General features: G+C 35.1%; 1 protein-coding gene across 1 annotated transcript in view; it reads left to right on the top strand.

Annotated features, from left to right (window-relative positions):
* Positions 1-23,225, top strand: part of LOC128190836 (uncharacterized) — a 36,702-nt gene that overhangs the window by 4,600 nt on the left and 8,877 nt on the right. The window contains exons 2-25 of the mRNA XM_052863048.1: positions 4,900-5,242; positions 5,495-5,629; positions 5,953-6,190; positions 7,070-7,208; positions 7,467-7,601; positions 7,709-7,812; positions 8,092-8,216; positions 8,308-8,420; positions 8,764-8,901; positions 10,083-10,182; positions 10,539-10,639; positions 11,173-11,352; positions 11,706-11,780; positions 14,946-15,394; positions 16,467-16,528; positions 17,394-17,674; positions 17,917-18,078; positions 18,556-18,666; positions 19,007-19,208; positions 19,452-19,564; positions 19,757-19,958; positions 20,602-20,761; positions 20,936-21,098; positions 21,382-21,605. Coding sequence (XP_052719008.1) covers positions 4,900-5,242; positions 5,495-5,629; positions 5,953-6,190; positions 7,070-7,208; positions 7,467-7,601; positions 7,709-7,812; positions 8,092-8,216; positions 8,308-8,420; positions 8,764-8,901; positions 10,083-10,182; positions 10,539-10,639; positions 11,173-11,352; positions 11,706-11,780; positions 14,946-15,394; positions 16,467-16,528; positions 17,394-17,674; positions 17,917-18,078; positions 18,556-18,666; positions 19,007-19,208; positions 19,452-19,564; positions 19,757-19,958; positions 20,602-20,761; positions 20,936-21,098; positions 21,382-21,605 — 4,055 coding nt within the window. The remainder of the gene's footprint in view (positions 1-4,899; positions 5,243-5,494; positions 5,630-5,952; positions 6,191-7,069; positions 7,209-7,466; positions 7,602-7,708; positions 7,813-8,091; positions 8,217-8,307; positions 8,421-8,763; positions 8,902-10,082; positions 10,183-10,538; positions 10,640-11,172; positions 11,353-11,705; positions 11,781-14,945; positions 15,395-16,466; positions 16,529-17,393; positions 17,675-17,916; positions 18,079-18,555; positions 18,667-19,006; positions 19,209-19,451; positions 19,565-19,756; positions 19,959-20,601; positions 20,762-20,935; positions 21,099-21,381; positions 21,606-23,225) is intronic.

The raw sequence follows: 23,225 nt of genomic DNA, 5'->3' as shown, positions 1-23,225 counted from the left end.
TTTGTTAATTAAAAAGAAAATATAAATGATATATTTGTTTTTCTGAGCGAATTAAAGACGCCGCATAACTTCACCAAGTGTTAATTGGCGAAAATATAAGCAACGGGGAAAATTAGCGTATACATGTATACAGTGCATGATCCCACATTGCAACAACCAGTGCAAGCTGGGTGGGAAAAGAGGCAGTGTAATCTTAAATAGCGAACTGGGCGATAACCGTTCAATAATTCTACATACATAATCTACATTACCTGCGCTCAGGTTGCAAAAATGCTGACATACAACTTCAATAATAAGCGTTAAAGACATTTTTTTTCGAGAATATTGCGCATGTATTTAGTTCTTAAAATAGTTGAAAATATGTTTGAAAGTGAATAATTAAGTATGAAAATATTAAAACAGTTATATGTGTGTTCCATTTAGATTTTATGTATCTGTGATATTTAATTAGTAATGTTCTCTTGTAATACATGTATACATGAGGGTGAATGAATGGATAAGAAACCTTGGTTCAAGACCGTTGAACTTTATTCTGTCCATTTCACGTTTATTAACCAGTACTAGTGTATGTGAATTTATAGATTTTTTTTTAAAGAAATATTTCAAAACTTTAGATTAACCACAGATATTGGCCTTTTTTTTTAAAAAGCGAAAATCGCTGAATGTTTTCGCTTCCGCTATATAGCGCTGGTTGGCATCACGGGAGCGAAAAACGTTCATGCGAGAAAGTTTATCTCCGTTGAACCAATCCATCATTCTTTTAACGTGTACGTTTTATTCTAGTTAAGCATGAACAAATATAAAGTTCCAATAAGTCAGACACTTAGATACTTGGACAGGTGGAGAGAGAGAGAGGGGGAAACTTTTTTCGCTCATTTTATCCGAAATAAATCATATTCGTTATGACCAGGTCAAATGGGAGATGTTTTAAATATACCTGCTGGTTTTTTGTCAGGTGATGTACACAGACCCTCAAGAAATATAAATCTATTTATCTTTGACCTGACATTATCCTATCGGAGTCTATGATTTTTCGAGATAATTTTACAAGGAGAAAAATGAGGGGAATGATAATGGGTAATAAATAATTTACATTACATTGCAGAAAAATGGTTTATATATAAATATTGTGAAATTTGCGACAAGTTTCGATACTCATAGCTTAACTGATGAATTACAATAGGTCGACGTTGTTACAATAGTTTTTAATTCCAGCATAAAAATGGGGGGAAATCGTTTCATTAAGAACCTTAAAAAAGGAGGTACCAAGCCACAGTAGACGATGACCACCCCCCTCCCCATCCCCGCCCCCAACAATTTACTTTTTTGTCCTTGGCAAGGGTATTTGTATCGGTCATTGACTTCATGCTTACGTTCTTCCGATCTTAAAGTCAAGGTAATTATATGGGGACATTTAACTTCGTGAAATACCACAAGAAATGCTTCGGTCCAAAAAGTTTGTGCATGAATACATTCATTCGAAATCGTAGTCTGGCAGACGATGGAAGCAGCCGTGATCTATGAGAAATCGCAAGACATTGTGGTGATCTATTTTACAAGGGTTAAAATATGATCAATAAATTTGGTGTGTATTGTCTGATCTAGCCAACGATTTTCTTAAAGACGAGGCAGTAAAAACATAAAGCACAATTTGATATCGTTGAGGCGAAAATTTTCCGCCATTTGGTGAAGACCATCAAGTGAAGTATAAGAGCACCGCCGAAAAATCTTTCTTTATTGATTTCTGATTGTTTGGTTGAGAAATTGATCAAATGTTTAAAAAGGCGCCAATATATTACGTTTCCAAGGAAATATATTGTTTTCTTTTGATAAAGACTGGGAATATTTGCTTGAAAATAGTTTGCATGAGTACCGGTTTTGTTTTTCAAAGTTAATTGTAGTTCCATATTATCGTAAAGAATACAATTTAATGGCCGCCACAGATTAGATGCTATTTTGAGAATGTTCATCAAAATTTATGTTTCATTTCTTTAAAAAAAAGAAAGGAATACAAAATGCTACGCGAAGATAAAATTCTACGGCGTAAGAATTCCAAACAAAAATATTAACAAACTTTCTTTTAACCAGAATTACCAACATTTCTGAGTGAATTAAATTTTGAAGAAAATAATACTTCATCGGTACGATGCAATGATGTTACATTTAAAAAGAATGGTGTAAAAATTCTACTACATTTGCACCCCTATACTCTTTATATACTGTATTTCATATATCGATAGTATCAAATAAAATTAAAAAATTGTTCAAATTTTCTACCTACCAATGTGAAGTTATCGATAATTTTGACAAAATAAGTAAGAAAAAAATCGAAATAACAAGAATACACCAGTTGACTTCAAAGCTATTAGAACTGCGCGATCATGCGATTCCAGGAAAGAAAAAATGCTATAGTGAGAAAAAAAACTGTTGACAAGCTCTAGGTTTAATCTTGCATTTTCTTCTAAAAATATTCAAAATAGGCCCATTATTCAATCAATGCAAAAGAGTAAGTTGATAACTATATCTCCAGCCCTCAAAAGATACCCAAAAAATCAAGAGGTACCGTGTTGAAATCATTCCGGAAGAAGATAAATAATCGTATTTTTTTTTCTTTTTACTATAGACTAGAGATCGTTAGGAGATTGAATTCTAAAATCACACACAGTGAAGTGTAAACTAGGTAAAAATCACCTTTGCTATACATGCTGTTGGTTACTGTGTGGTATTTGACGGGTTATACATTTGGTTTCAAGATTTACACGTTTCATTGCTCGGTAGACCTGCTAGTATCATTCACATCTTTAAAATTATTTTGTCTTCCGAATTATAGACATATCTTTTATTAATTCAGAAAGAAAGAACGCGGAAAAAGAGGAAAATTCAAAGTAACAGCTTAAATTCTCTATTTTAATTCTATTGATTCGATAGAAAGTCTCAGTAAGTCTTATACGAAACATGTCCTTTGAATCTATCGCTCTTTTAAAATTAAGAAAAATCAACACTGGATAAAAATGAACGAAAAGAAAAATGTTTTTTTTTTATTTTGAGGGAGGGGTGGTGGATGGTTGCAGGTTGTCCTAAGCAAAAACATTCTAGCCAATTGCACATTCTTGGAGGGTTAAGAAGAAACCTGTTTTTGCACCACTGATTTTTTCCTCTCATTGTTTTCTCAAAATCATAGTTATCTCCAGATGGTATAGGATAAAAAACAAACCGTGTTGTTTTAATACTGTTATTTTAATCCAGGGGAAGCCGCATATGAGTAGGGTGGAACGTGTGAAATAAGTACCAAATTGTGTTAAAGGATGACCACCTAGTGATGAAAGGTTTCAAAATCCGTGCTTCTTGGCACGCTTGAAATTGGCTGTACAAAAAGAGAGCCCCAATTACCGAAAACATATGAATACATACTTAACACTGTTTCGGGCTACTTCCTCAATTTATCGGTAACAATTCTAATTATGACTTGTTTCTTGTTCACTTGTGTGTATGTTTACCCGCTTTGATTCCTGAAACTACAAAGCAACGGTTAGTGTTGAAAGATGCGGAACTTGTGAACGTTAAGCAGACGCTCGCGTGCCCTACAATGGACGAATCATTACGACGGTTTAGTTTTTAAGATATATACAAAATTAATGTACTTGTAATCCATAAGATATGGGGAAACAGAAATAGTGTTAAACATCGCCTTGTATTGCTCAAGACAAAAAAAAAACCTTGAAAGAATACTTATAATATGCATATCGTGTATTGGATGGGCTGTGCACGTACTGTCATTGCTTTAATACATGTATTTCAGGTGGTAATCGTATGAAGCGATTTGATCATAACATTAAATGATTATTGCACAAAACATGCAAACGATACAAAATTTTATCAAACGTTTACGTCAATTTAATTTATGGCGCGAACTCTCAAATGTATTTGTCCTAGTAATAGTCTTATTGTAAGAAAAAGGGTTTAGAACCATTTTAATAAGGCCTTGGACTTTAGGTAGGACGTTACTTTCTATTTCTTGCGTCAAAACAAGTTTAAAATGACGCTGGGTTTGAGTGTAATATACACCGATTGCATAGTCTTAGCTCAAAAGCCAGACAAATCTTGTTGATTTCAAAAAGCAATGGCTGAGTGGCCAAAAATGAAATAGACAAGCCTACGTCACTTTGCTGTTTGACACCAAATGGTACTAAAGCATTTATACTGAGTTGGTGTTCTTCATACATTTTTTAAAAATTTTCTTTTTTCCATTTTTTGTGCATAATGATTATCTATTACAATCAAGAGCTAAATAAATTTATACGTTTTCTTTCAGTTAACTATAAACTTATACAAGAAGTAAATTAATTATATCAGTTATAAGTCACATTTTCCCTCTTAAATGACAAAAACAAGAAAGCAACCATCAGTGTCATCGTCAACTTTTTTTCTTTCTTTCTTTTTATAAAATTGACTTAATATTTGACGAACTAGCTGTAGACATAAAAACACCGGATGACTTACAATGAAAACAAAACAAAAATTTGGTAGAGGTAGTGAAGCATAAAACTTTAATTAATGTGGTGTCGTTTTCGACTTCAGTTTGTTTTATTTTACACACTTCATCTGTGATTTTTGACTTTCCACTTTTGCGTTGTTCACGGTAATTGGCCCTAACTAACGTTATCGCGAGATCTCGCGCGAAAAGACAGGCTCGTTAATATCCGAAAGTGTTGGTATGTCAAACGCTGAATTCCGCGCAAACTAGCATTTGTCACAACACCATAGAAAACAAATTTGCTTCCCTAGCTAATGGTGTCACATAGGTCGACCCCTGTCCATTAACCCTATGACATTACAAACATACAGTATTATAAGATACTTGGACTCTACACAAAGTGTTTTCCCTCAAAATTGTTTCAGAATAAAGGCCAGACGGAACCAGACTGCAATTCCAACAACATGGATAACGGGATAGCTCCTACTCCGTGTAGTCCTTCGGAGGACGTCACATTTGACGATGTTGGGCCTTTGATAAAGATGGACAACCTTAAGAATGGATGTGAGCAGAGCCCCGAAGATTCCAAGGATAAAATGCTGCCTGAAAATAATAATGTTAAGGACAAACATGCGCACGATCACTTTGTGGCCCCTCCCAAGGAGACCTGGAGCGGGGGTGCGGATTATCTACTAGCGGCTATCGGATACTCCGTGGATTTGTCAAACGTCTGGAGGTTTCCGTACCTGGCCTACAAAAATGGCGGAGGTGGGTTGCACAACATGGCAACTGTTTTCTGAAAAGAACTAAGTAAGGCAACAAAACGTCTAAACATACCAAATTTGATGAAATCAATGCGACGTTGAAAAAGAAAATGGCGCAAGAAAATAAGTTCAAATGGTTTTTATCCGGAAGTTTTATTTCATTTAATAATTAACGAAATGAATAAATGAGATTTTGTAGAGTCTTCTTGTTATTCATGCTATTCTGCGATATTTATGCCAAGTTTCGTTTTGATAGGAGCATTTATCATTCCATATTTTACGGTTCTCGTGCTTGGAGCAGTACCCGTCTTTTTCATGGAACTAAGCATGGGTCAGTTCAGCAAGGAGGGTCCCATCAACGTCTGGAACAATCTGGCCCCCATGTTCAGGGGTAAAATAATTTGTAAAAGTATCATGCTTTGTAGGAAAACTTAATAGGGGTAACGGGATTTTCCAAAATCGTGTTTGATTTTAGGACAAACATAACAAAATCAGTACTTTTTCTTTATTTGAAAAGTTTAATCCCGAGCGTATTTAAGCTTGGTCATTGGCACCTATCATATCATGGCTTTAATATTCTTGTGTTAGAGCATTGCATGTGACATGAATATTTGGAAGGTCTGGGGGAAGTCCGACGGGACACATATTTATTTATTTAAATGTATTTATTTATTTTATCATTTATTCATTTATTTATATTTTGGTCACAACCAGGTATCGGGTTTGCCTCTTGTTGGATGGCCTACATCGTCGCTTTCTATTACAACATGGTCATCGCTTGGGCGTTCTATTACCTCTTCTCTTCCTTTACATGGACGGTCCCGTGGTCAAAATGCGATCATGACTTTAACACCCCAGACTGTTGGCAGACCGACTGGGACGTCAATCAAACACACTCAAACAGGACCTATAACTCCAGCTCTGCAGTGTCATCATCATTCGAATACTTTGAGTATGTATCTTCTTACCAATAGGCAATACCGTGTTATTTTTTTTTTTAATTTTATATGCAAAGAGCAAAATTTACTTCAATTTATTCAATTAAGGTATTCGATGTATAACGACAGCATTTTGTACCTAATAAATGAATGGTCCGATATTCTTAATCATGATATCATTTTGAAGGTGTTTTCAAAATAAAATATTCCACCGAAGGAATTTTCAAAATGTTGATTATGGTCGTACTAATTACACCTTGAATTTTGCATTGAAGTCTATGGGCAACATATGTTTTATCAAGATACTGTAAAAAGTAACTTATGATTAGTAAAACTCTTTTGGTTAATACCTGCATAAACTGTCTCTTTATTAATATATGAAAGAAAATTAATCATTTACCGCAGATATTTTGACGAAATTAAAATTTTCTTTTTTTATCAAGGGGAGATAACTCTTTAAAAAATCTTCAGGTGCAAAATGACCAGCTCCTTATATGTTGTCTGTCATGTGAATTTGGTTCATTTCACTCTCATAGTTATCTAGCAATACATATTTTACTAGTTTAAAATGATTCAAAATTGTTCAATATCTCTTCGTTATACATTGAATACCTTAATTAATAACTATTCTAGTACGACTCTTAGACTTTTTATAGTCCAATGTATTTTTTACGTAAAGGGGCTAAACATAAAAAAATGGAGGGGCCAATGGGCTTCTATAACAGCCATTAAAAAAGGGTACATGTATATTTAAAAAGGGGCAGGTCCAATGCACCCCCTCTCCCATTTCTACGTGCATGCAATGTACATACGTTTATTAGGGTACATGTATGTCCGGATTTCATGTCTCAGGAAAGGGTCGACAGTACTTTGATATTGGTTACTTTGTACAGGCGCGGCGTGCTCAGTCTACATAAGAGTTCCGGGATAGATGACATTGGAGGAATCAAATGGCAAATAGCGGGCTGTGGGGTCCTAACGTTCACCATTCTGTACCTCAGCTTGTGGAAAAGTGTCAAAAGTGCCGGAAAGGTGTTTGTCACTAAACAACAAATGTTTCAATTTAAGGGATTCTCATTTTGATATAAAAGTTTAGAAATCAAAAGGCCAAACAAAAAATGAATATTATATCATGTGCAATAGGATGTTATCAAAACGAGCATCAATTACGTTTGGTTTTATTTGATATATATCGGTCCTTTGAATCGCGTAATTCAATAGATCCACATGAAAACTTTAAAATTCACTACATAATTTGATAATGTGTTGTAATGCTACATTCACTTGTAGGTTGTTTGGTTCACGGCAACTGTTCCGTATCTTATTCTAACCGTTCTTTTGATCCGGGGTTCCATGCTCCCCGGAGCAGAGGAAGGGATCAAATTCTTTATTGTGCCAAATATGAGTAGACTCGGGGAAGTACAGGCAAGTTTCTCTCTCTCTCTCTCTCTCTCTCTCTCTCTCTCTATCTCTCTCTCTCTCTCTCATATGTAGATGTAAATCTATCTCTATCTCTAAATTACTTTCAATAGGTTTGGATTGATGCAGCGGTACAGATTTTCTTTTCCATTGGAGCTGGATTTGGCACACACATTGCCTATGCTAGCTACAACAAGTTTAATAACAATTGCTACAGGTATCTAAACTTGCCAAAAATAACATAAACATTTGTGTTTGTAGTTTAAAGAAGTTTTTTTTTCGTGCGTGTTTTTTTTTCTTTTTAATTGAAAAAAATTACATAACCATGCAATCTGGATGAATGAAAATCAAAATTTTTAAGGCAACATACATGTAGATATACAAACTTTACTGCCTTGGAATTGAGAAGGTCTACTGAGTGATAAATTAAGTTAGTGGGATAAAGAATGTTAAAACTTTAAAGATATTGAATAAACTTTTCTGGGGACATTTGCAGGGATTGTCTCATTACAGCGTCAGTCAACTGCATCACAAGTATCTTCTCTGGTTTCGTTGTCTTTACTTACCTCGGATACATGGCTCAAAAACAGCAGAAACACATCAGGGATGTTGCACAAGATGGTAACCATGTAATTAACTTGGATTTTGATCAAATGCAGTCATCAAATATCTATTCAGAATTAGTACTAGGTTAAATTCTTGATATTCAAAGGTCCTGGCCTCGTTTTCATCGTCTACCCAGAAGCAATTTCTACACTTCCGGGATCGTCCATATGGGGGATTCTGTTCTTTTTCATGTTAATCACACTTGGATTGGATAGTGCGGTACGTAGGATCTAGCTCTGCTAATAACTTGATATCAAATCATTATGAGCCAATGTTAAATATAGAGATTAAAGCCTTAAACCACGACCACGATGGATGCCACAGTAGATTAAAAATCTTAGACGAAAATAATAATAGACGATAAAACGTAATTAAGTCAACTGCTTTGTCCTTTTTGTATTTTTTTTTCTTCATTTTCTGAGTGATTCAGTGTCGGCCTAATTATAATGGTAAACCGTTAGGTATTCTTGTGTATTTTTTTTTAAATCTCACCACCCAAGTATTTCTTCTACTTAGAGACACGTTGTCCTGTACTGGATTTGTGTGTGTACTGGTATTTCAGTTTGGCGGGCTGGAGTCCCCGTTGACGGGACTGAGGGACGAGTTTTACAGGGTGTTCAGACACCGGTGGGCCCGGGAAGTGTTGACCCTGATCATAGTCGTCAGTGCCTTCCTATTCTCCATTCCATGTATGACTGTTGTAAGTATTTAATATTTCTATTTAGTTACGGGTTGAGAGGAGCGGATATGTCTGCGACATACATGTACTCATGTTATTACTTTTACTTTCCTATAAAAAATAAGTACCTAAAATGCGTATTTGGATAAGTAAATAAGAAAAAATTTATTAGAAATGGAAAGTAGCTGAAATATATATTGGGGTTGTTACAGAAAGTGTATCATTGTAGAGTTCTCTGATCCGCTTAAATCAGTAAATATTATTAATATATGTAAATAAATAGAAAACATATACAGTGTTAAATTAAAAGCATAAAATATAAGAAAGCGCAGATTGTTATTTTAAACGATATGCTAGAAATTCTTGGGATAATGAAGAAAGCACGGGCCAGGCGTATGTTTTGTGTGGAGTAACAAAACAGGGGTTGCTTGCTTTTAGATAAAAGCAGGAATTCACCTTGTGGTACAGATCATACATGATATGTAGAATAAATACGCATATGCAACTTTCTTTTTATCCTGCATTTTGAACTTTCTGGTGTGTATTTTTTCCTCTCTCTCCTCGAAGTTGAAGATAACGCAAAATTTTTGAAAATTGATTTTTTAAAAAACGAAAGAGATGAAAGTGGTTTTTTTTTATTAAATGCATCTTTGCTTCTCACTCTTAATTTTATGGATATTGCCAATGTATTAAATGACATAAGTTTGATAACGCTGACTTCAAGTTGCGCATGTTTTAAGTTACGCACATACATTTATTGAAGAATGTAAAATGTGAATCGTGGTTGATAATGCACAAAGACAAAAATCTAAAAGCCATTAGGTCCTCAACGGCCACCAGAGTACTATTCAATCCTGTTATTGATTCAAAGAAAGACAATTATATGATAATATGTATATGATAAGTGCAAAATAAAAAAGAAAAAGAGAAAATAAATTCATAGGTTGGCGAAGGCTTATTTTATAACACTCTACTTTCAAACTTCTCTTAACACACGTTTGTCGTAGAAAACATTGCAAAAAAAGTTTAACCTACATGTATACATAAAGATATTAAAGTCAAATTAAAATCCATCACTTATCACGTACTCGTTTAGCCAGCAACATGTCCAGAAGTAAATTCCTGTTGCGTATACTTTTTATTTCATAAAATATGCAAGGGTGAGGTATGGATAATTGACCAGTTGTTATATCTGTGTGTAGGGAGGGATGTACGTGTTTAAGATACTGGACACCTTCGCCGCCGGAACTTCCATCGTGTTCGCCATTCTCATGCAGGTCGTGGCCGTGTCGTGGTTTTATGGTGAGCAGAACGTATAATATTTCAAAGAAAATTCTGACAGTGCATGCACGACAATAATGTGTATCATGATATGTACATTTCTGTAGTCATTTTAAAGTTTCTCTCATATTAACTGATTCGAACCCTCTTAATACTTGAATTTGGTTTTGTATCAGCATTCACAATGCATATTCAACTGTGAAATAAAAGCGATATTAAACATTGCTTCATAAGAAGAATTTTGTACTTATAATAGATAAATGAATCTCTCTCTCTCTCTCTCTCTCTCTCTCTCTCTCTCTCTCTCTCTCTCTCTCTCTCTCTCTCTCTCTCAGATAAAGTTTTAATTCTAACCAATAAGTTTCTCGTTCCCTCAGGAGTAGACCAGTTTTGCTCCGACATCTATCAGATGACCGGACACAGACCCGGGCTATACTGGAGGGTGTGCTGGAAGATTTTGAGTCCTACATTCCTACTGGTAAAATTTAAAAGCTGCATCCTCCTACATTCAGACTAAAAAAGCAGAATAAAATATAACACCACCCCCCCCCCCACCCCACCCCCCCCCCCCACCCGTAAAATTTACGTTAAAACATATTACATGTAGCATAGTAACAGCCTTTCCCCATTTAATTTTTTTAATGCTATATATCTTTTAATGAGATGCTGCAACAGCCAATTTGACATCATTCATTTTCACTACATGACAAAGTTGACATCCTCATCAGTGGCGTCGGAAGCAAATTGAAGGGGGGGGGGGGGCTCTCGACTTATCAAAAATATTGACAAGAAAAAAAGAGATTATGGTTATGGTTGTGTCTAACTTTGCAAAAAAAGGGGCAAATCCAACCTACCCCCCCCCCCGGTTCCCCTATGCTCATTAAATAAGTACATGCACTATTATATGGAAATTCCATTTCCAATACAATGCATTTCCAACCAATTTTTTAGAATATAATTATTTACACCACTGTGAAGTTTCATACAACGATTCTATATATACTTTTGCAGATTATTGTGATATCAAGCTTTCTTCATTACCGACCTTTGACGTATAAGGGCAGTATGGGATTGTACACCTATCCCACGTTTGCTAACGTCATCGGATGGGGCGTGGCCCTCTCGTCCATGCTAATGATTCCGGGGTACGCCATATACTACCTCCTAACCAGAAAAGGGACACTGAAACAGGTACACGAGTTCACTTTCTTGTGCGCGATAATTTTTATAGTATTGAGCCGGGCACTTAATTTTTAAAAATTTTAAAAAATTCAAACGAAAAACACCAGGCCAACTCACATTTTTTGGTTTAGATTTTAATATACATAATATCTTATTGATAATGCAACCAGTTTTTCTTGAACTTGTGTTAAAAATAGCGCGGTTTTTGACTGACACTTAATTAAAAGAGGGTTTCATGACGGTGGATGTTATACATGTAATTACTTTGGTAATCATATCTGCACTGAAGAAAGGCAGTGTAAATAGAAACCATTGATGAATTAATTATAATGTTCTATATCTTACGTGGTCTGATTTCACAGAGATTGGCAAAGGGCATAACCCCAAAGCGAGATCACGAAGACATTGCGAGAACCGATGACGTCAAAAGATTCAGGGTGAGTCCCAACCGCGTCCTTGGCAACCGATAAAATTGTCAGTTGTTCTTGGTCGCTATCACAAAAACAATGTCAATTTCTGATAAGTACCCAAGGGCTTGTGCTAGCGTGTATGTAGTTTGAGAATGATATAAAACAGAAATGAAAGGAGCTTCAAAATCGCAGAGAAATTTTTTCCTATGGTATTTTTCTCGTTTTAGCTGAAGCACTGGATGACCGTTTGATGAATATATGTGGAAGAAACTTATGGGAGAATTTCCAGATTAGAGAACCGTTGTTATCAACTTTATCATAAATAAATGACGCGACCGATTGTGAAAAATATGTGTTTGTGCAATATCAGCGATGTAACAACTTTTATTTATTTTAGCGGGTATTAATTTTCAAATCAGGTTTCAATATTGTTAATTTTGTGTAATATGTTTATTTGTGCGTTTAAAAAAAAATCATGTGAAATAGCCTATGGTATGTCTTTATATTGTATTAATTATCATTAAATAAATAAAAGCGTAGAGTTGGTGTTTTTCTGTTTTCTCCCAGATTTCCGGATACCTCCATTTTTAGTTTTTCATGTTTTTTTTCTGCAAGTACCACTATGTCTACATCTTTTATACACATATGGAATACGCAAAATATTTTTTAAACTTTAAATCATTTGCTGAAATCAAGTATGCAGCATCGTTTTCGTTTAACTGCAGATCTGTCTGCGGAAAAAAATGGATGGACCTACTCCAACATCTTTATGCAATTTTAAATTAGCCCGAAAAGGTTGTGATAGTTTCGTTTCAAATTGGTTTTTCGATGTGATTAAAATGACCGTTGACAAAAATGATGAAGAGACAACCCTCTTCTTTTCTACGTGCATAGAATTGGAGTTGATATGATAAGAATTATGCACTGTAGCAGGGTTTTTAATGGCAATACTGAGTATCAAAGATAGTGCATCTAATGATAATTTTCGATCTAACACGTTTCAGTAAAAAAAATTATATCTTTAAAGTTGTTTTAGACCAGACACCCCTACCAAAATATTCACATTTCATTTATGATTGTCTCTACATTGTTTGATATAAAACAGCTGCTAATCATTACACATAAAATATGTTTTCTCCCGCTGTGTCACTCCAGGACCCGCCCCCCCCCCCCCCCCCCCCCCGTGATGAATTGTGCCGATGTTTTATTATTACTGTGTCCTGGTAATTCACAATCAATCAATATTCAATAAGAATGTCAGTCATAATATGTAAATTAAGAAATGAAGATAATAATTTTTCTATTGATCGACGTAACAAAGAAAAAAATGACCGGAAAACTTCATCAATGTGCGTAGCTCTTGATTGAGATACATGTACATGTGGAGAAATTTGTATTTGGAAATCGTAACAAATAAACGTATATTTCTTTGAAAATACAAGCTAGCGATGTAGGCATTTTTAATCTAAAGAAAGGTACATGTATGTACCAAAGAACATCAATCGAAAAAGTCAATTTCAAGTAAATTATTTTCAAATCGCTGAAAATCAAAAATAGATTAATGTTATGGAAAAACCTGTGAGTTTTAAATGAACATAGTCGGCGTGACAATTTGATTGGCCGGTTTCATTTTATACCTTTAAATGTATCAAATATTCTAAATCCAGTGATCCGTTTCGTTTGACATTGAGTTTTAAAAAAAAAATCAGCTGATTCACGAAGCGGCTGCAGGTAGACGACTCGGTAAGGAATCCATTCCACAGGTTGGTGACCGATTCGATAATTTATTATTTTTGTAAAATGTCTAGGAACGTGTTAAGTTTATTGTCTAAAAACTTTAAAAATTAACTTTGTCTAATTCTAATTATGCATGTATAGTAGTAAGTGCTGTTATAATGATACACCGATACAATAAAGATAAAATATCTTCCGGTTTCGTATACCGGTATTTGCTGTAATACCATACTCTCTCTCTCTCTCTCTCTCTCTCTCTCTCTCTCTCTCTCTCTCTCTCTCTCTCTCTCTCTCTCTCTCTCTCTCTCTCTCTCTCTCTCTCTCTCTCTCTCTCTCTCGTGTAATGTGTAATGGAGAGGAATCGGGATTGTAGAATATCTAGAACAGTGTTGTGTAAAAATATAAGATACATAACACATCATGTAATTCGTCCCGTACAGTATCAAATATACCGAAATTTAGAAAGTAAAAAAATGAAAAGTTAAGAAAGTCCTGTTTTCGACAAACAATTTATATTTGGTCATCAAGTCTTGAAAAGAGGTTTTTAAGCAATCCATTATGGGATGATCGCTTCTAAATCTAATTCATCCGACAGAATCCGATTACAAGCCATTACGGCATCACGTATACTCGGGACGGAAGGTGGGAAAAACTTTAATATACATGTACACTCAACTGTTGTTCACACAATTCAAGCCTTTTGATAAGATATTTACTATTATCGAATTGATGTAAATGATTATTGTTTGATATATCGTGTAGATGGGAAGATTACGTGGTATTTGGGAGTCCCGGGTAATTATCGGGAGAGGAGAGGGGAGGGGCGTGTCACCGGTTTGGCTTAAAAAATATTGAGTAAAACACGTTGTTTGATTTATAGCTGTAATGTATTTAAAAATACTCCAAGAGACTTTGCTCTTAATAAAATACAACTACACAGTTTTTACAGAAATCTAACAAGTCCAGAGTTTCAAACGAATGTCTTTCCAAAAATGATAGGTGTACCAGATAATGCATGGATATAATTACTTCATATCAGTTTTCGTATACCAGGAAAGTATAAACTTTTAAATAGAAAAAATGACTATCTATAAATTGGAAGCATTTATAGTGGCTGCCATATTTAGTAGGGTACAGATCTATAGATAAAAAAAATCATTTACGTACAGAGAAAACAAGCTAAGAAATTATACTAGATCATGTACTTCAGAACTTAAGATGCTTACTCGCATCAATTCTTACACATAAGTGTGAGTATGTCAACATAGTTTTTAACAAAGTGTTCGATCAAACAGTTTACTGATAAGTTGTTAAAGCAAACACTCTGGCTGAAAGTTAACTTCCGGAAACCATTTGAATGGAATCACTTGGTTACGTAATCGAACAATTATCTTTGCTTTTGACCAGCCTTAGCAGATGTGTTTCTGTGACGTAATTTGTTTGTTTATTAATTAACAGAGACCTGTTTTGTGTCAAGCCCCCCGACTGGGTTTCACAAGCCAATCAAATATGTACCACGGGAAAGCAAGGTCACGTGACCACGACCCCCCGAGGCGTCAGATGGGTCGACGAAACCAGTACTCTTATGATAATCCCGCACTGTCCGAATCGAACTCCACCCCTAGCATCTTTACGGTAGAGAGTTCAAGCTCACTCGTTCACAACAACGGCTTTTCTCCTGATTTGTTCCCACCAATTCGAAGAGACTCATTCGAATCCGCCGTAGAAACGGGAAGTCGGAAAAGTTGGCGGGAATCTACGGAAAGAATGTCGGAGGACCCTGCAAAAGTTGCCGGAACATCCAAAGATGCTCTTATTGGCGTCGAGAAAGGAGGGAGTTCGCAGGAATCGCTGGAAGAGCGGGACAGCTGGGACAATAAAGTACAGTACCTCTTGGCAGTGGTTGGGTAAGTTTTAATTTTTACAGTAACCATACGTTATTGTATAATTAATTAAAAACAGTCAAAGGTTGTAACAGCGTTGAAAAAATTGACGTGAAACATTTTCAGTGTTCTTAAGTCTTGTAAGTTCAATTCTTTGATACTATTTTTTCCCAATATCTCACGTTAGAATTCTTGAATTTTAATGATTTTAATATATAAGTCTCTTGTAATGAATGAGAGAGATTTCACATTTGTTTTTGAACGTGTGTGGTTTTGATAATATTATATTAATATACTCTATGTATATGTGCATATAGAAATGGATACAGATAAAGAGTTCATGTATTTCTCGGTCGAGACTTTACAGCTCCTTTATGGGTCTTGGATAGGGGTGGGGGCGGGGGGGGGGGTGTCGTATATTGGTTCAAAAACCAGACAGTACTGCATATAGTACACTTATCGGCTGACATTTGTAATAATGACAATTGCAGGATTTGTCTTATACACATTTGTAACGCGGTCGGGGTATGGATTTTTCAAATAAGATTTATGAATTTAAATTAAATATTAATATAAATTATAGCAGGCAAACTGTTTGATAAAGAAATCGGATGGTACTTGTAATTAGCGGTGTGGCGCGCCAGGTTGTTAATTTCGAATTTACCGCGTGTCAGGAATATGGCAGCTTTGTTAATTCCGTGTGTATTTATCATGCCACGTATGTGAATTCACATATTAACATATACAAGTTGTATATTCACATGACACTAGTATTGTTCATGAAATTAACCTGATTGTTTTAACAATCTAAAGGACATTAATTTTTTTCTCCATGCAGTAGATACAAATGCTAGTATATATTCTAAATGGTTGCCTACATGTTGTCTAAACCGGTTGAAACCGATTTTCTACAGAAAATTAATTAAAAACTGTCAAGGTATTCAATTGGGCGAGTGGGTAGAAATTTTGGTATGAAGTTTCGTTTTATAACGGCACGTAGTACATAATTATCATAACTTGTCTAAAGTCATAAATTTAAATCAATTAAACATTTTCAAAATATTCATATACAATGTAGATACACATTTGATTACAGGTACGCCGTTGGATTAGGAAATGTATGGCGCTTTCCATACTTAGCCCAGAAAAATGGAGGAGGTATGGCTTTAAACTGTACTCATCATATTCATTGCTTTCGCTTGTTGTATCACACAATGTGACATATAAAGAAAACTAGTTGATGTACCTATATGTAAATATACAAATATGCCAGTGTACATCGCCAGACCGGACCGTCACTGAGAGAAATCCTTGTGACCTTGAGTAGAGGACACAATATTCTTTTTAAATGTCAAACTCTAATCTAAAATATTCTCAATTTCTTTAAAAAAGAAACCCTACACGCTTAAGTCACATGTAGAAAAAGTTTTTTTTTTCATGAAATAAATAATTTTACTTCGTGAACTTTACTTTCAGTTTGAATCCCTTCATATTAACGCGATAATTTTCTTTATGTAGCAATGAAATTTATATGCATATATTTACATTCTACTGTGTTTTTCCATTAAATTCCGTGATGTTTAAATGCCTCTAAATGCAACAAGTAGTCAAAGGTCAAATTGACGAGTTTTATTATGACGTCACAAACGTTGAACGCTGTAAACTGCAACGTCACAAGCGAAAATCAAAGTTCACGCTTGTGGCTGTTACTGTGGCTCTTCCATTAATGTTAACTTACCCTTAGGATAAGATCGGAATTTTAAGGTATAATTCACATTTGCAGACAAGGCAAGAAGTTCAAAAATGTAAATATAAGCATTAAATCATGATTTTTTGAAGTATACACTCTCATAACTGCCGCGGTGTGTGCATACAAATTTTCATAACGCGCTAACGCGCGTTACTCAATTTGTATGCACACACCGCGGCAGTTATGAGAGTGTATACTTCAAAAAATCATGATTCAATGCTATAATATATGCATTCATATCAAAACTTTATATATGTATATTAAAATCAACAGGGGCTTTCCTCATTCCTTACACAATAATGCTGGCGGTGGAGGGGATTCCCATCTTTTACCTGGAACTAGCTGTTGGACAGCGCCTTCGTAAGGGGGCTATTGGTGCATGGAATCAAATATCCCCTTTCCTCGGGGGCATCGGAATCGCCAGTGCAATGGTGTCCTTCTGGGTGGGGCTGTACTATAATACCATTATATCGTGGTGTCTCTACTACCTAGTCTACAGTTTCCGGTCCACGTTGCCATGGTCTGAATGCCCTGGCAACGTCACAGAGTGCACGGTAAGGGGGTTATATAATAAGCATTTTGATAAATCACATACCTAATTTATTCAATATTTTGGATACAATACACATATGTAGATATCAAAGTCAACCAAGTACTGAAAACTCTTGTCATACCTCATGCAGCAGTAAAACGTCTTATAAACAGATAAATATATCATCATTCCTGCATTTCACACTGAATATTAAAAATTTGACAAGTATTTTAAAGACAATCGCTGTGTTTACTATAATTACAGATGAGCAGCCCGACTACGTATTTCTGGTACCGAGAGACCCTCAACATCTCGCCGTCCGTGGATGAGCGGGGGAGCCTGAACTGGTGGGTGGTGGTCAGTCTGCTGGCGGCCTGGATCATCGTGTTCCTCTGTATGGTCAAAGGCATCGCCTCCTCCGGCAAAGTACGTCATCAGAATATGTCTTTTTCAGTACACCCCTCCCCTATACTCTTCTCTGCTTCCACATCCTGGCGTTCGTTTCTTAGTCAAAGAAATCCTTCTGAAGTAAAGAGAATATAATACATATGAAATAAGTTCAATTTGTAAGAGATACATGTAACAATTTATGATACATGTAATCATTACATGCAGTGCCCCCTTCCTTTCTTTTAACCTCTTGCTATTCGTGTAAATCTTATACATGTAGAAGGACTTGCATGTAATATGCATGTATACATGTATATGTATATATAATGTAAAAAATATGAATATAAATCAGTTTAATTTCATTAAGCATATTAATCATTTTAACCATTGATTAATAATAGCTAGCGACACGTTTATTTTTATTTTTTTTGTTGATGCATAAAATGGCATGTAAATGGCATGTAAATGATATATATTACATGTTTATTTATTATTATTTTTTTTTTATAAAAGGTGGTTTACGTCACAGCAACATTTCCTTATTTGGTTCTCGTCATTTTCTTCTTCCGCGGAGTGACGCTGGAGGGGTTTGAAGAAGGACTCAAGCATTTCTTCATTCCAGACGTATGTATACAGAAAACATAGTTTTTTATTGAAAAAATATAATTCAAATTAAAATCGCAATAAATGATCCACACTACCAAATACAATGTACAATGTAGTATTCTTCAATGTATGCCAACTCATTGCAATTGATAGCAGATGTAGGATTATTGCTTTTCATCAATTTTATATAATAAAAATTGTTATTTTTTTCCAGTTTATAATCATCATACATGTAGGCATTAAGAAAAATCATTTACACAGTCTGGATTAACGCATCTATATTATCAATATTTACTCTTTAGCTTCACAAGTACACGTACGATTTAATGCGTTCTTTTTGTCTTTTTACATCTTCTAGTTCACGCGTTTGGGAGACCCACAAGTTTGGCTCGAGGCGGCTACACAGATTTTCTTCTCTCTTGGTGTGGCTTTTGGAGGGTTGATAGCCTTTTCATCATATATGCCAGTCAGAAATAACTGCTACAGGGACGCCATCTTGGTTTCAGTTATCAACTGCGGCACTTCCGTTTTTGCGGGAGTTGTCATTTTCTCTATATTAGGTATAACGAAATACTATACAAAATGTAGTGATTTTGAATGTAGAATTTATTTACATATACTACTAGTATCTTACTGTCTTATATAAACTGTACTATTTTCCCACAATTGGAGGTATATAGTTATATATAAGTTTAGTGTCTCGTATTGCAATTGTAGAATTTGGTTAATATGAGAATTGAATTTACGCAAATCATTATGCAGATAATTGTTAATTCCAATGAGATTTTTTTTCTTTGCTTTAGGATTCAAAGCCACTCAGAGTTTCAAGGCCTGCAACGCTCACAATGATTTGCTATGGAGTCAGAATAAGACTGTAGGATTCCTTACCTGTGACATCAAAACAGAAATCGAAAAGGTAATATATAATTATAGATACTGACGATTGTTGCAATCTATGATATGAAACATACGCTTACGGCGTGTTTAAACCCTTTAAAATGCATTAATTTCTACCATGTGAAATAAGCATTACACTTAACCAACGCTACAAGAACTTTCTTTAATTTTTAAAATTTTGGATCTAACACAAGAATATTTTAAAATCCAGAGCGGATCCGGAACTGGACTTGCCTTCATCGCCTTCACGGAGGCCATAAACCAGCTACCGGCGGCTCCGGTGTGGTCCGTGTTGTTTTTCCTGATGTTGCTGACCCTGGGGCTGGACAGTATGTTCGGCATGCTGGAGGGCGTGGTCACGTCTATCATTGATATGAACCTCATCAAAAATCTACGGAAGGACGTTGTTGCAGGTAAAACATAACTAATATCTTCCATACATCTCATTATTGTAGTACTCCCAGGCGCACCTTACCTCATTTATATTCTTGTTCAAGAAAAAAAGATGAACTCAGGTGCCTACTTCCTTTGTATTCTTGTCTGAAATCTTTGTAGTTTTGAAGGGTTATTACTATCATAAACTATATTCTGTAAATTCCTTGTTTTACGGGAGTACTAAATTCTGCTGGTGTTTTATTTTAAAAATCAAATCACGAGAATATAAAATCGATCAATATTGTGATATCATTTTTAAAGTTCAAAACTGCCTGAAAAATAAAAGCGAAGTTTTAAAATCCGCGAGGATTGTTGACTCAGTATCACGATCTTATGTCAGTATTTACATCAGAATGAGCAAGGGTGTAAAACAGTAAAGTTTTACAGAATTCTAAATATCCTTAGACTATTGCGATGGGTTTACAAAAGAAAATGTTTTTGAAACGGAAAAGTTCAATATATTTCAGATTCTCCGAAATCTTAAGATCTTTGATTCATTGGGTTTATTCGTCGGTTTCCAACAATATGGGGATTTATTGGACCCTAGTCAAGTGTATTGCAACATTAATGTAAAAAAAAATCATGACCTGCTGATTAATCACTACCTATTTTGTGTTGCAGCTGTCCTGTGTTTGGTGTCGCTGCTTCTATCGTTCTGTTTCGCGGATTCAGCTGGTCCCTACATCTTTGTGCTGTTTGACGAGTACAGCGGCAATATTCCACTACTGATTATCGCCCTTGGTGAACTTCTTGGACTTACCTACATGTATGGACTCAAAAGGTGAGTTAATGAGAGAGAGAGAGAGAGAGAGAGAGAGAGAGAGAGAGAGAGAGAGAGAGAGAGAGAGAGAGAGAGATTAATGTATTTGGCTTTCTGTTCATGCTGTTTTGAAATTGTAGCCGTTTATGCATTGTGATTGGCAATTTAAAATAAATAGTTCTATTCTTATTCCAGATTTAGTGACGATATCGAGTTGATGACTGGCCAGAGACCTAACTATTACTGGTTGATTATGTGGAAATACGTCTCTCCCATCGTCATCATCATCATCTTCTTCGCCAGTCTCATCAAATCTATGATGAGCGCCGCTACATACGAAGCATGGAACCCCTCAATCGTAAGTGAAACGGTTACATCATTTTAAATCTTATACTACTCAAACAATACCTTTGTTTTGAATTCCAAAAAAAACTTTTTTACTTTGCAAAGATACTGCAAAACCGTTTTTTTTTTCCTTAATTTTTTTTTTTTGCGAAAAATACAAAATTTAGATGACTTTAATTCTATGTCAGTCATTTCTAACGAGACAATAGCAGATCTTGAAAGTTTGAAATTCTTGTGAATCATGTTCTGATTGCTAGTATAAGTACATATACGTATCATCCATTTTCTTTTTACAGGCTGATAATATTACACTTGAATGGCCCGCGTGGTGCAAGTTTATAGCCTCCTTACTGATAATTACTTCCATGGGTTGGATCCCCCTGGTGGCGATTGTGAAAAAATTCAACATCATAAAATGGAAACCCGAAACGCCCGCCGAGTTTCCGGAAGAGGAATTAAAGGCAGAAAATGGAATAAAACCATATATTCCGTCGGACAGAGAGAGGAAGTGGTTATATTGGTTAGAAAAGCTATGAACATTGTGCGATGCAATGGGGACTGTCTCAAAATGTGTTCTGTCATTTTAAACTTCGGTTTTATGTCATAATCATTTTACACTGTACTTAGAATTTTGTACTTTTTTTATACCAATATGTTTTAACTCATTTCATATGTATATTAATGCTCTTTATAACAATATACTTCTATAAAATACTCGGTTCAGAATTATAAGTTTAAAAAAGTATTAGTTTTTACTTATGTTTTTACCCGGCCACTTCTTATATTTCTTATTTAATGTAAAGTAAAGTACATAAATTTTTTACAATACATGTATTTTAGATTTGTATTTTTTTTTTTGCTTGTTAGTTATGAACTACAATACATGTACATGCAATATAAGATATGCTGTTTGCAAAATGCTGATGAGAATCATTTTTGTTAACTATACATGTATATGACAACGAAACGAAGTGAACTGGTGATTATTTTGAATCAATAAGAGTACCATTAACAGTCGACATCATTTTATCTTGTTATTTATGGACCTTCTGTTCGCTGCAGACAGACTGTAATAACGGTGTACCTATTTTAGTAGAGTATTTTGCTATTCGATGTAAAAATAAAAAACACAATGTTTGTCATAATTCGGAATCAATGTTAAAAGTGGATCAGACCAAGAACTAGATTTACTCGCAATTATTCCCTATAAGTGTGTAAAATTGGATGCGATTTTATCCGTACTTACTGTCTTAGTGTTTTTTACCTGAGTTGAAAATGACAAGAACTAATTTTAAAGAGGACATAGATAAACTTAATTAGATAATTATACTCTAAGGATGCTTGACATCCTGTGTTCGATTTCGAATACTGCAGGAACTTTTATTTTCATGAATAGCGGAAAAATTTTAAAAGTTGACCCCCCCCCCCCCAATTGAATTTTTTCCTGTCATTTTCAATTCGAACACATGCTAGAAATCCATATCTTTAAGTACAGTAAAATAGGAGAATGGGCTTGTATGCAGAACTTTTCCAAATGTGTGGAGGACCCTTAACTGTTAGGCGAAATAAAGTTTTTAAATGATTATCCTAGAAAGGTTAGATGGTCATAGCCGTTTTTAATCTATTTAACCCCCCCCCCCCCCCTGGAAAAGATAGCAAAAGTACACTTGGCACTGTGAAGGTGTGAAACAAACCAACCTACAGTACTATACTGTAGGAGTGACAAAGTCATCTATAAATCAAGAGTGCACACGTTAACGTTTTGGATATATCACGAATTCTTGCATCCCTAGATTTTCATCTTTGCTAGCTAAGTGTCCGATTCGTAGTTTCGAAGATGAAAACGAATCCGACACTTTGCTAGCGAAGATGTAGATTTTAGACTTTACGAAAAAGTTGTGCATTGATCCCTGTCGATCGTATTGTATCCAAAGTAACATAGAGTTAAATATATAGTTATACGGCACCCAATTTAATTTCATGATACTTCACATTTGATTGCAAGGTTACTACATGTATTTATATAACATTTTTTAATTAGTTTTCTCGTTATGTCACAAATGAGATAATTTTATTACTTTGCCCTGTAAATTGCTGAATCACACCGGAAATAGTTATATTGCCCTACCGGAAAAAGTTA

The sequence above is a fragment of the Crassostrea angulata genome, chromosome 6 (assembly GCF_025612915.1).
Source record: "Crassostrea angulata isolate pt1a10 chromosome 6, ASM2561291v2, whole genome shotgun sequence".
Classification (NCBI taxonomy): Eukaryota; Metazoa; Mollusca; class Bivalvia; order Ostreida; family Ostreidae; genus Magallana; species Magallana angulata.
This window is presented reverse-complemented; position numbering and strand designations above follow the sequence as displayed.